At 46.5% G+C, this 14,460-nt stretch overlaps 1 protein-coding gene across 1 annotated transcript in view; it reads left to right on the plus strand.

The window, feature by feature from the left end:
* The window catches only part of SEMA7A (semaphorin 7A (JohnMiltonHagen blood group)), a 162,862-nt gene that overhangs the window by 84,284 nt on the left and 64,118 nt on the right, over positions 1 to 14,460 (plus strand). The window contains exons 3-4 of the mRNA XM_085643886.1: positions 10,639 to 10,680; positions 13,905 to 14,012. Of these exons, the coding sequence (XP_085500012.1) occupies positions 10,639 to 10,680; positions 13,905 to 14,012 (150 nt within the window). The remainder of the gene's footprint in view (positions 1 to 10,638; positions 10,681 to 13,904; positions 14,013 to 14,460) is intronic.

The raw sequence follows: 14,460 nt of genomic DNA on the forward strand, positions 1-14,460 counted from the left end.
TGCGGGCGCGCGAGTTATAGTTAGCTGAACTAACTATAACGGGGGAATTTCAATGGTTTTGTACAAGTGAAAAGTCCAGCTAACTATAACACCCCTGAAACCTATGGTTTTTTCAGTGAATTTCTGAGGTTTTTTAAATGCTAATTCCTAACTATAACATGCCTGATACCTATGGTTTTTTCTGTTAATTTCAAAGGTTTTTTAAATGCTAATTTCTAACTATGCCTACAGAGATAGGACATGTGAAGAAAGAAGAAAAATGCACAGAAAGAAACAAAAGAAGTGCAGAAAGAAGCAACAGAAGTCCTCAAATACGAAGATAAGTGCAGGAAGAAGGATAACGTGCAGAAAGAACAAAAAGAAGAGCAGAAAGAAGCCTTGTTGCAAAATCATCCTGTACCCTCAACTTTTTCAGACGGATACTGGTGGTAACTGAGTCTGACTAACCAGTCCTAGAGCCAGTGCTATGTTAAAAGACACTTAGAATACAGTAAAACACCTACATACACTAGGGAACATTATGCGTTGGGGTCCCCCTGTGATTAGCCTTACCTCCTCTATAAGCCCCTAGTATATAATAGGGCATGGGGATTAAAACTACCTCTTAAAACAGGCCACAGGGCGTTTTTGCACACGTTAACTCAGGCCCCGTCCCCTCCTTTCACCATTGTGTAAACACGCCCTGTGTCCGTTTTTAGTTGGGAGATTAAGTTCATTTGAGTCCTGAGGGTCCCTAGGGTCCAACTAGCCCACTAGGTACCTCCAGTAAGTGCCACAGAGCTGCGTTGCAGAGAGGTGTAAAAAGTGGCACGGCCTGGACCACCTCTCTGCAATGCAGCTCAGTGGCGCTTACTGGAAGCACTTGGTGGGCTAGTTAGCCCCCAGGGGCCCTCAGTATTGAAGGGAAATTATATCCCCAATTTAAAACGTGCCATGGTGCGTGTTTGCACACGTCACCTCAGGCCCCGTCCCCTCCCTTCACCACTGTGTAAACGCGCCCTGTGGCTGTTCTAAGTTGAGAGATTAAGTCCCCTTGAATCCTAAGGGTCCCTAGGGTCACACTAGACCACTAGGTACCTCCAGTAAGCGCCACAGAGCTGCGTTGCAGAGAGGTGTAAAAAGGGGCTTGGCCTCAGAACACCTGTCTGCCGCGCAGCTCCCTGGCGCATACTGGAGATGCCTGTTGGGGGCGCGTTTGCAGAGTGCTGCATGGAGGGGGCATGGCCTCCGGCACGATGCCAGTCTTTTATTTATTTTATTTTTTTAAGAAGGGGGGCTGTGTGGTTCCCCTTCTTATTCTAATTTATTGGCCCTGATGACCCCATCCCCCAGGGCCTGTCTCCTAATTATATTTTTTTGACCCCAATCCCCAGGGCCGGCCACTGTTTTTTATTATTTTTAAAAAATATATATTTATAGACACACCTAGGACATGCTGGACAAACCGTACGTACCTATCACCATGACGATTTGCGTGATATTCATTAAAAGGCGACTATGCATGCAATTAATCCACGTGGAATGTATTTACACCACTAGTGAAGCTCTGACATGTCTGATGCTCTACCGTGCCTAATCCCGGTAGACACCCTTGTCGTTTATTTATACAAACATGGGTAGCTATTGACGGGCACATTTAATACACATGCACACCAAGCCATTCAAAGGGGATTCGACAAAAATTCGACCAAAACTATGCAAGAAACCCCCCTCACAGTTAATAAAACACACATCCACTGCCGGATGTGTAATACTTTTTATTTTACTCTCTGGAAAGGGGACGAACATCACTTGCGAGTCACAGCGCGCTCCTGCCAGAGCCCAATGCTGTGTTACACCCACCATTGCCTGCCGAGTGCCACACACCTCTGTATTGTATTCCACTAGCTAGTGCATATGCTATGACACTCTCTAGCCCATGTGCACTGTAACACCACCCCGTGAAAATGTCATGCCACACTTGTCTTCGCACGGGTTATATTGCCCCATCTAACGTGCCTTCCTCGATGCCTATGTTATAACGCACAGTGCTATGCCATACATATTACAATTTGGGATCCATATCTTTGTCACAGTGCATATGCAACGTTACACTCCCCAGCACATATTTTATATTACAACTTTAGAGACTAGTTAGGTTACACAACACTGCCCTGTGCATATTACACTCTAAGGCGCATATCGCATAGCACGCGCTAGTGCCTGTGCTATCTCGCGCTCTCCAATGAATCTGTCATTGCGCACAATGTATTGCATATTATATTTCACGCCTGGTTCATCTTATATCACACTTTTTGGTGCATAGTTTATACCATACACTATATCTAGTTTTCATTTTCAATCGTGCTCTCAGGACTATGTTCTATATAACACTGTGTTCACCTACCCTTTTCACGGGCATTACATTTTGCGATAGGGGGTGGAGGGTCAGGGGGTGTTTTTGCCAAGTGAGCCCGGAGTCACAGTCACTAACGTCTTCTTCTTCCTGAATAAAAGTGAGATTATGCTGCATACTTGTTCATATTTTAAGTAGTTTGCACAGACAAAATGTTTTAAAAACAATAAAGTTTCTAATACCCGCCTTCTCTGAACAGTTAGCTTGCTGCCCCATCCCCCTCCTCCCTATCCTCTGTTGTGTGAATCCATGGACTAGCCTCCTCCCTCCTGCCATGCATGGTCTGATGTGCTGCCACTGCCCTCAATTTAGTATGATGTACCAGTCCACTCCTCCTGCCCTCCATTGCCCAATTCTATGCCCCATCATTGACCTCCTGCTTAAACTCTGTGCTTAGCTTGCTGCCCCTATTCTCCTTCCCCCTGCCCTCCGATGTCTTTGTGCATGCCCCTGCTCCATCCTTTTTGCCCACCATGTCCCATGGACCTGCCACTCCTATCTACTCTGAGTGTTCTGTTGAGCTGCCACTCCCCTCCCACCTGCCTAGCATTGTCAGATGACTGTAACCTGTCCCTGCCACCTCCACCCTGCCTGTCCACATGCCATGCCTCTATCCTCTTCCTCCTGTCCTACATGGTCCATTGTACTGCCACACCCTTCTGCCCTCCCTGGTCTGTTGTGCTGCAACTGCTCCTCCTGCCTGCCCCGTGTGGTCTGTTGTGAGGCCCCTTCCCCTGAACTTTCTTGTCTGTGCACAGGTCCTGACCCTCCCTTCTATCCTCCATCGTCCTTTGTGCATGCCCCTGCACCCTCCTTCTTGCCCATCATAGCCATTGTGCTGCCACTAACCCTCCCACTTGCCATGCATGGTCTTCTGTGCTGCCATGGCCCCTCCCACCTTCCCTGTGTGGTCAGTTAGCTGCCCCTGACCCCCTCCCACCTTCCCTCCATGGTCTGTGTGTATGCCATCACAGTCTCACTGTTGCTCTTCATGTTGTGTCTTGCTTCTAGTGCCCATCCTGCCTGACCTCCATGGCCATCTTGCTGCTCCTGCCCTGCCCCCTTGCCCCCAGCCCTCTGTTTACATGTGCAGACCCCTACTCCCTCCCTCCTGGCTTGTCTGTTCCATTGTAATGCCCCTGATCCGTCCCTCCTGCCCTTTATGGTCTGTTATGCTGCAGCCTTCTCTCCTGTCTGTCCATTATGGTCAGCTAGCTACCATTGCCTCTTGCCCCTCTGTTGTCCATGTGCATGGTCCTGTCCCCTCCCTCTTGCTTTCTATGGATTGTTGTGCTGCACTCCCGTCCTGCATGCACTGTGTGGTGTATTGTGCTGCTGCAAACCCTGATGCCTGCCCTGCAGGGTCAGTTTGGTGCACCTCTCCATGTCTCTCCTGTCCTCTGTTATCCAAGTCCATGTCCCTATCCCATTTCCTTCCATGATCCAATGTACCATACTTGCGAACATTTTGAACTTGGTAAGAGGGAGATTTTGAAAAAAAACTGGGGTATTGATTTTCCCCTTTGAGTTACATTGAAAAAGAGGATATTGTAGACAGGAGACAGATCAAATAAAGCCCATTTGAGCTTAAAAACATTGGACGTTTCCTGGCTGAATCGGGTCTGTTGGCATGTATGGTTGTGCTACCATTGCCTCTTCCTTCTGCCCACAATGGTCTATTACATTGCCACAGCCTTGAAGGAGGGTAGATTTTGTATCACAGGGGGCCCCTGGTCCGTTCTGTCCACACCTGAAGTATGAGACCCTTGTCCTTGCCCTGCCAGCCGCATTTGTAGGCCGTATTAAATTGACCAGCGGGTCCTGTGTTGCTATATAATTATCCTGAGACATCCTTACCACTCAGCCAGCATAAAACCCCTGTGTAGGCCCTTCTGTTCAATATGTAGGCCTCTTTGTTAAATTGACCATAGCTCTGCAATTTTAGTGTATAGCAGTCTGAAGGCAGGTCTGCGAGGCCTTCTGCTCCAAACTAGTAGCCCCCACCCTACCCGAGTGCTCCGTGCTCGGTATCAAAGTTCAACATCCCCCTGAAGCTGTCGACATACAGTAGGCTGCATCCTGGACTGGTACTTGCTTCCTGGGCAGGTTTCCCGCTTTTAAGGAAGTGGCAACCGCAGAGTGTCAAGTTAGGAGAACTGAGGAGATTTTATACATGAATATATTGAATTCCTGTACAATACCCATTATTTTCTGCTTGCTCTATGGAACTTACGATAAGCGATTGGCCTGAGAGACTGACCTTTTCACCCAGTCCATTGTCAGCATTAAGTGGGTAAATGACGAAATGTCTGGTAAAATCTGCAGACGAAGCTTTTGGGTAGCATACGTAGGTAGATGTAGCGTGCAAAGGAGCCCACAAAATGATATAAAAAGGGAGCACCCACAGATATCGACGGACAACCTCGCCGTCTGTATGTAGGTTAACAGGCTGTGCAGGTTTTCCCCAAGAACTGGGAGCTCTTGTCTTCCTTTGCTTAAAATGTCTTGCTCTGCTTCGCTTGAAGTATCTTATTCTATTTTACCTATATGAAATGTCATGTTATGTTTATTATTATTATTATTTTAAGTATTTATAGAGCGCGACTGATACCTTGCAGGCTTCCTGGCGCTGGAGAATACTCTGCTGAAGGATAGACCGGAGTAGTTAGCAGGTGGGCAGAATTTAGGGGAATAGCCAGGTCTTGATGCGCTTCCTAAATGGAAGAAGTTGTGAGATCTGGCGTATGTCAATAGGCAGACTGTTCCATAACTTGGCCGCTGCGACCCTGAAGGATCTGCCCCCGGTTCTGGCTTTGTTGAAACTGGGCACCTTTACCAGACGGGCTGATGATGATCGTAAGTCTCTGGTGGGAGTGTACCACAGGAACAAAGCTTGCAGGGGTCTGGGCCCGAGTCCATGCAGAGCCTTAAAGACGATGCAGAGGGACTTGAATGCCACACGCTGCTTTAAGGGTAGCCAATGTAGCTCGGCCAGGGCTGCTGTGGCCGAAGACCTTCTCGTCCAGCCAAGAGCCAGCTTGGCGGCGGCAGATTGAATTCTTTGAAGTCGGTCCATCAGCGTGACTGGAGATTCAAGGAGCAGGGAGTTACAATAGTCAATGCGACTGAGTATTGTGCATCTGACTATCGACGCCCGGGCTTGTGCTGGGAGGAGTGGCATGATTTTACGCAGGGAGCGTAGCAGGGCTGTGCAGATCCCCACTGTTTTTGCTACCTGGGTTTCCATACTCAGCTTGTTATTGAGCATGGCTCCCAGGTTGCGGACCGAGGAGACTGGCAGAGGTTTATCCCTAGTCTCAGGTGGCCAGAATTCACTCGGAAAGGGGCGGGGTGTGTTGGTGGCCGCACAGAACAGAACCTCTGTTTTGGAGGAGTTGAATTGGAGGGAGTTTCTGTGGAGCCACCCAGCCGTCTCTCTTAAGCAGTCGTGGAAGGCGGTTAAAGGAATGGAGTCTTCTCCTTCCCAAGAGAGAATGAGCTGCGTGTCATCAGCGTAGTTGATCGTTTTTATCCCAAAAGACTTAATTAACGTGATCAACGGGATGAGGTACACGTTAAAAAGAATGGGGCTGATGGAGGAGCCCTGGGGAACTCCCTGAGGCACCGGTGCGAAGGTGGATTGGAATGGGGGGAGGGAGACAGCCTGTCTCCTGTCCCACAGGTAGGAGTGAAACCAGAGCAGCGCTGTGCCATCCACGCCTGCCTCACCTAGTCTCTGCAGCAGCGTGCTGTGGTTGACCGTATCGAATGCGGCAGACAGGTTTAACCATTGTTCTCTTTACTTTTGCATTTAAAAGATGTTGTATTGTAATTGCAGGAATGCTTGCTCTAAGAGTAAATGTGAGTGTCCCTAGGTAACATTTTCCTTGGTGTAACTTGTTTCTCATGATGCATTTATAGATGTGTTTTCTCTCTCTCTCTGTCAGTCCATTAATTGAGATACAGAGAATATCATGACAGCTGTATGATTATCTGGATTCTGTATTTTGTACTTTATGTCTCTATTCTGCGGTTTCTTTGAAGTTGCATCTTCTCATTAAACTGCCATTGTATTCTGCCTCCAATTCCATGTCTCATATGTCTGTTTTCTTCATTTTTGGAGCAAGCGTTCCTAGGCACCCCGGCTCAAATTAAGGTGCCCCTTTTGTCCCTGACTCACTCTCCTGCTCAGTTCTGTGGTGGCTCCCGGGGCTCTGGGGACCGCCCCTAGCTTCCTTGACCCGTAATAGATCTTCCCTCCAACAGCCTCTCTTGCCAGTCCTGTATTGTTGGTTTGTTGCCCCTGCCCCCCTTTCCACTGCCCTCCGTAGTCTGTTGTGCTTCCACGGCCCTTCCTGCCTGCTCAGTGTGGTTAAATTGTTGCCTTTGCACCCTCCTACCTGCCTTCAATTTTCAGAGTCCGTGCCCCTGGCCTCTGCCTCTCAACAGTATCCTAATGAACAACTAGATTGCTAACATTCTATATTTATTACAAAAGTGTGGAACGCCTGACATCATCTTGATGTAATCAAAACTGTAATACCTAGAGCATTCCTTTAGAAATTACATATATGAGAGGGTCTTATTGGCATCAAAATTATGGTTAGTGCTCTAAAAGACTAAAATAAGGACATATTTTCTGAGTTTTCAAATAGCGACAAAGCACTTTTAAATTATTTGTTATCTTTATGTTTTTTTATCTAGTTGACAACTTGATTAAATGTTGCACTTAGGGGAGAGGATGTGGTGTTACTTCCAGAACTGCAGACTTTGCAACTGGGGAACCAGGTTGAAGTTTCTGCTTCAGCTCGACATTCTGTGATTCTGGTCAAATCACTTAGTCTCCCCATGTCTACAACCAAAATGAATTTGTTCTTGTGTGATGTAACCAATGCTCATGTAAAGCACTCCAATACCTGACAAGTCTGCACTATATAACACTGCAAAAACACAAAATAATAAGTGTTTTGCACACTTCTGTCATTGGGCTATATTTGGGCTATATCTGGGTGATTTTGGGCTACATTTGGGCTCTTTTGTCTCCGGTGGCCATCTTGGGAGATTTATTTGTTATGAAGTTTCCTAATTTCCTCATGTACTGCAGTCTCCTCAGTCGGAAATGCTTTCAGTTTTTTACTTTGATTCCATCATGAAGGTATTCAGATATGTCACACATCTGCCATGAATTCTGAATGTTAGCACTCTAGTTGCTCATTAGATCACTGTAGTAAAACTACTGTTCACCATGGAAGTTTGCTCCTGGTATTAAAAGTGCATGTTTCAGTCTGCATGTCAGAATTTTTTAATGAAATAGAAGAGGATTTGAGAAGTCACTCAAAATGTGCCCTCATTTTCTTTCTTCAGCATTAATCATAATTTCTATGGCAAAATGAACCCCCTCATTGTGTTCCTTTTTAAATTAAATGTTTTAAGTGTTACCAGTTTATTCCAATCAAGATGGCTTCAGGTGTGCCATACTTTTGTCATAATGAAGACAGTAAGTGCTCTAGTTGTTTTTAAGAACATTCTTGGACATTCTGTCATTGGGCTATACTTGGGCTACATCTGGGTGATATTTGGGCTACATTTGGGCTCTTTTGTCTCTGGTGGCCATCTTGGGAGACTTATTTGTTATGAAGTTTCCTAATTTCCTCATTTACTGCAGTCTCCTCAGTAGGAAATACTTTCAGTTTTTTACTTTGATTCCATCAAGAAGGCATTCAAATGTGTCACACATTTGCCATAAAATCAGAATGTTAGCACTCTTTTTGCTCATTAGATCACTGTAGTAAAGCTACTGCTCACCAGGGAAAACTGCTGCTGGTATTGAAAGTGCATGTTTCAGTCTGCATGCCAGGATTTGAGAAGTCACTCAAAATGTGCCCTAACTTTTTCTTTCTGCAGCACTAATCATACTTTTTATGGAAAAATGAACCCCCTCATTTTGTTCCTTTTTAAATTAAATGTTTTAAGAGTTACTACTTTAATCCAAGCAAGATGGCTTCAGGTGTGCCATACATTTATCATAAGTAGGACGGTTAGCGCTCTAGTAGTTCTTTGGAACACTCTGGGAAGCTGCAGTAGAACACAAAGGAATCAACTGACAGTCTCTGCCCTTGTTGGATGTACATATTTTACTGAGAATGTCAGACTTCATTCTCACATGACTGAGAAAGATAATGTGAATTTACAGAAAATAAGCTCTCAGTTTAGCTTATAGATCACCTTCCAAACCTCTGTGGTAAAAGCATGAGAAAATATTTTTCTCTCAATCATGATATCCCAGCAGAAGGCTTTTTCACATGGTGAAATCACCTTAGAACATACCACAATTCCTAAAATGAGTATGGTACCATCAACAAATGATGTATAATGTAACTAAAGTCTTAAAATCTTCTATTAACTGCAATGCTTTTTAATGAGGTGCTATCATGTATATTGGTCCCAAGATGGCTGCCAACACTTCTTGGATGAAGTGCTGACAGCCAATCAGATCTCAGGATGAGATGTGTGGTTAGGGTCCGCCCACATATATATATTGATTTAAATGCTATTTTCTCAGGAACTACTGAACAGATTTACACCAGACTTACAAAAGGCACTTCCTTGACCTGAGGACTACCTCTCTGCCAAATTTCAAGTAACTCTGTTCAGCCGTTCTGGCTGTAGCTGTGTCTAAAGGTCCTATGGAAAAATGCATGGGAAAAACGCGTTTTGGGACCCCCCTTTTTTCTCAGCCCCCGCTTGACGAATCCCCCCGAGACTTTCAGGGTAGGAGCGGAGCGGAGCGCCCCACCTATTTTGAAAATTTCGCAAGGATTCATCGACCGGCGCCAAAGTTATTCCAAATAGAATGTTGCGGATTTCCTATGGAAACAGGGTCCTAACTATAACTATCTACTGGCGACCGCCAGTAGATAATATATATATATATATATATATACATACACACATCTATAGCTTTCAGGCAGCAATAAAAATGTCAAGATAACTCTTGATTTAAATATATATATATATATATATATATATATATATATATATATATATATATATATATATATATATAGAGAGAGAGAGAGAGAGAGAGAGAGAGAGAGAGAGAGAGAGAGAGAGAGAGAGAGATTCGGTCTCTCAGAGCCAGGTTTCACCTTCTTACTTTAAGACCCTTCTTCCCACCGCAAGATTGCCACAGCTCAGCGACCTACCCCATCCTGTAGTCTTCCTGTCCCAGCACTCTTCCCTCAGAATAGCATCCTGCTGCTCAGCTCGCCATCATCTTATCACAACCCAACATCCTCTGCCCAACCCTGCCAAGTCAACCTCAGCCTACTGGCATCCTGAGCATGCCTTAGCTTCCTAACCACCTGCCCCAGCTCAACATCTGCCTGCCCCAGCTTCCCATCCACCTGCCCCAGCTCAACATCTGCCTGCCCCAGCTTCCCATCCACCTGCCCCAGCTCAACATTTGCATGCCCCTGCTTCCCATCTGCCTGCCCCAGCTTCCCATCCACCTGCCCCAGCTCAACATTTGCATGCCCCAGCTTCCCATCTGTCTGCCCCTGCTTCCCATCCACCTGCCCCAGCTCAATATTTGCATGCCCCGGCTTCCCATCTGCCTGCCCCAGCTTCCCATCCACCTGCCCAGCTCAACATCTGCATGCCCCAGCTCCCCATCTGCCTGCCCCAGCTTCACATCTTCCTGCTCCCAAATACTGCAACCAGGCACACTCATCACAAAACAAAAGGGAGATTAGCAAGGGACACATCTGTCTGCACTAAACAAAAGTCGATGAAATCAATCACATGCAGCCCTGTGGTGCAGTATGGGAAGTGTGTAGGCTGTATTATGTTTTTATTTCAAATGTGCGGTTAACAAATGCTAAAAGATGCAAATATTAAGGTACAGGTTTCACACAATGATTATTACAGGTGTTTAGTTTGTCTAGACGCTCACTCTTTTAGTATGTGAGAAAAGTGAGCACAAGCAGACTGTCTGCCCAGCATCACACAATTAGTTCAGAACTGAAAGTTGAGAGGCAGGCAGTGGTGTGGTTTACCGCTCCATTGTGCACACCCTGCTCTCATCGCCTCTCGCACGTTCCAACAGACATAGGGTGGGTGGCCGTGGGGGAGACGGAGTCAGTTACTGGTATTTGTGGGGAGGCTACAATCAACATACATAGCTTTTGTGGGTGTAAAGTTATTTTAATCACTAATTGAACTATGTTACTTTTCTGCCACAGGTCAATTTTTCCGCCGAGAGGCTGAGTCGCTGCGAGGGAGAGGTAAGCCGAGGTTTGTTCCTGGGGGTTGTTTGCCAGACACTCGTGATACTCTGACGCCCTCTCATCCTCCCACGTCTACGTGCACACGTCACTGTGTCATATTTCTCTTCAGATACCCAGCGCTTGAAATAGGAACACAGACGTGCAGGCACCCTATGCCAGAGTGCCTAGCCGCTCCCGAGAAGTGCCGGCACTCTCCGAATTAACAGTATTGATGAGAAGTGCAGGTACTCAGTACCTGACAGTACCAGACCATTTAACGCACTGCAGGTTTATTTGAAGTACAGGACATCAATCCAGCACAGCCGCACTCATGGGACGGTCCTGTCCTATGACTGCATGCATGAAACATGTACTCCACTTGGAAACACTGACTCTTGCTGTGTTTGTTGGGTAGACTGCTCACTCTGCCACCGTGAGCGCCTCCACGGGCATTGCCTCCATGCCACAGGCACAGCTCACACAGACTGCAGACCCAGGGCAACTCCGCAGCCCTGAGCAGGGCCTGGGTGTCTGATCCTGCAGTTGTGAGCGCCCAAAGTAGACTCCAGCTGTGCCGGATCCCACACTCCTGCACACATGACATGACACAAGCATATAGAGAAAGCCTGGGACTAAAGGAAACTCTCCCTTTCCCACCCCCAGCTCCCCTCACTATTCCCTAGAGCGCAGTCAAATATGAAGAACAGCTGAGGGATCCAGGGCTGGGAACTCCCAGCACAGCCTCAGCTGCTTCAGCGCCTTACACAGGGCTGGAAATACTTGCAACCCCTAGCGCCACGGCACCCCACTGCCAGAAGCCTCCACCGAGCAACTGCCAACTGGCGGTATTCAATGCAGGGGCTGGCACAGAGGCGGCTCCGTGGGAGCACGAGCTCCAAGGCACTAGAACGCCCGCAGCCCCGCCCTGAGGCCAGGACCCAATCACCTGCAGTGCAAGACACTCTAGAACTGAAACATTGAGGCTCGCTGTTTTAAGTGGTTTATTGATCCAAAGGTCAAAGATCACAGAACATGGTCTGTGGGCAGGCTGGACAATGGCAGAATTCATCCTGCCTGATGGAAGGCCTTTTTCCCACTCATTGCCCCTCGTTTCCAGATTGGACGGTGTTATTATCTCTTTGCAGTCATTAGCAGCCGAAAGTCTACACATAGCATATGATGATACCGCTGAATAAATGCATAAACAATGTGTTCCTGGAAGACACTGCGACTGCAGACCAGGAGCTAAACCTGTTTCCAGCGCCCTCGCACAATCAGTGGCTGGCCTCGGCCTGGAAAAGCAATTGGCATCACCCACACTCAGCACAGCCCACTTCTTTACAACAAAGATTCCAGTGCCAGACGGGTACTTTATCAACAGCTAGGATCTGCCCCTCCCCCATCAAGCTGAATTACCTATTGATTATAATATTGTTTTTGGTTTAAAGACCAGTCTTCTTCTGCTTCTACAAAATCTCCTGATGTCCATTACTTATCAGATCCACTCCACTCTTTACACCACTTATGGTCATCACACACTGAATTATGGCAGCACTGAAGATGTGTCACAATTATACATTCTTTCCCTTCACTCTACACGCTTCTGAAAGCACCTGTGCTGAGTCTGCATAAAGCATAAAATCTACCCTGTAAAGAGTGTCCAATCCAGTCTTGGGCCTGGTTTTCACGATATAAAACTGTAGCAATAAATAAACGCATACATGCTAGTTTAACTTGTAAAGTTAGAATAGTCGGACCGCTTGTATATCCTGACCACGCTACACAGCACTGCTTGCAGCTGCAACAAAGGAAACTTGATTTACTCTGAGTCCCAAAGTGTCACTAGATGGTTCATTAAAATCAATCGCCTCAAAGGAGGCACAGGCACCATGCTGTAAAAGGCACACTTTGGGAGCTGAACCTGGAAAGAATTAATCCCCACATCTCATTTGTTAGCATGTCAGGTAGGGAGGAGTGACATGGAGGATCAAGGTTATGGTTTTTCTTCAGGAAAGGGGCCCCTTATCCATAGAAAATCAGTGGAGTTATGCAGCTGATCTTCAAACCATTCCACTGATGTACTGAAGGCCAGTGTAGGTTTCGAAGAGCAGGAGACACATGGTCATGCCAGAGGAGCAGGAGACACATGGTAATGCCGGAGGAGCAGGAGACACATGGTCACGCCGTAGGAGCAGGAGACACATGGTCACACCATCACAGGTCCATCAAGATGCAGACTTCTGAGTTCTGTAATCCCTTCAGGTTTTACAGAAGACTCCAAAGCAGATCAATATATGGACCATTCATGTAATCCATTTAGGGGAGTCCCAAAGGCATCACTGTGCTGACCCCGTGAAGGGCCTTCAGATAACGGTAAGGCCACCTGAGACATCCAGGTAGTAGCAGGCGGTCTAAGTTGTGGTCATGTCTTGCTCTTCTGCTGAGATATGTTTATTGATCAGCACTCGTAGTTAAGATTTTTCGTGACAGGGGGATACCATGTGGTATTGAACAGAAGTGGTGGAATACATGGTGTGAGGCCAAAGGGATGGTTTGGCCACGGCAACAACAACCTCGGTCTTGCCTGGATTTAGTCCAGATTTGGCTTCTCCGTACACACAAATTCACCACTACTGGTCGAACAGGCTACTAGGGCATCCGAGTTGGCAGTATCTCTGGAGAAATGCTGACCAGGGGGCACGTGCCATCTGCTCAACTGTATGGTAAAGAGCACAAAAGTCTATGCTGGTTGTTTTAATTATTAGGAACATAGGAACCGTGAGCCCTCACAACAGTCGGCTAAACTTTGACATATGAGAACTTATTGAGGTGAAGATTCAGAGACCTATCAGTGTAAAACTCACTGTAGGACACACATTTACACATTGGAAATAAGGTTTCATTTATATGAAGAATAGTCTAAGCCTGTGTACAGTCCGCCAATTGCTTCATAGCAGTTTTCCCTAGATGCCATCTGTGAGAATCTGGCTTTTTGAAGAGTGGTGGGGAGCTTGCACTTTTTCTACATAAAGCACTGGCACTTTACACATTGGTGTCTGCTCAACCGCCTTATGCTCTCACCCCATTATTAAATCAACCCCTGCTGACAGAAGGCTGAACTGCAGGAGGGCTGGCCACTCCACCACACCTGCATCCTCCTGCCACATGCCAAAGTACTGACCTGAAATATCATGTTGCCTCACTCCTTCCATATTCTCAATCCTTCTTCTTTTTTGTTCTAGGCTTCGAATCACTGTAAGAACTACCTGACTGTGCTGCAGAAGTTCAAGGGAGATCTGCTAGTATGTGGAACAAACGCCTACGATCCAACTTGCTGGACCTGGGACATGGTAAGCATAACAGAGCATGCTCAACTTGCTTCTGATTAGGCTTTCTTTATTGATACAACTCTATCTTTACAGATGCCACCCAGTGGCTCAATGAAGGCGAAATTCTAGATATTGTTGAGATGTCATAGTTCAGTGTGGGCCAGAAAACCCTGGAGTTGTTTTCTGGAGGCTAGCAAGTTGGATTTTTTACAGGGTTCTTGTGGAAGTTCCAATGCCAGTGGCTGGACGGAGTAAGGCTTATGACCCACTTCCATAAATGATTTGTCACATTGAGAGATCCAAAGAAGAACTAACCTATGGGATTATAGCTCGATTCTGTTGCGGTTCTTTCTGACCTAAATGTATTGTGCAGCATCACTGAATATGGATATTTTTGTAATAAGCAGATATTTAATGGTGAATCATGTTTGGAAGGGGTACATAACATCCGGTGAGTGCACCTCTTGGT

Source organism: Triturus cristatus, chromosome 3_1 (assembly GCF_964204655.1).
Source record: "Triturus cristatus chromosome 3_1, aTriCri1.1, whole genome shotgun sequence".
In the NCBI taxonomy this organism is placed as follows: Eukaryota; Metazoa; Chordata; class Amphibia; order Caudata; family Salamandridae; genus Triturus; species Triturus cristatus.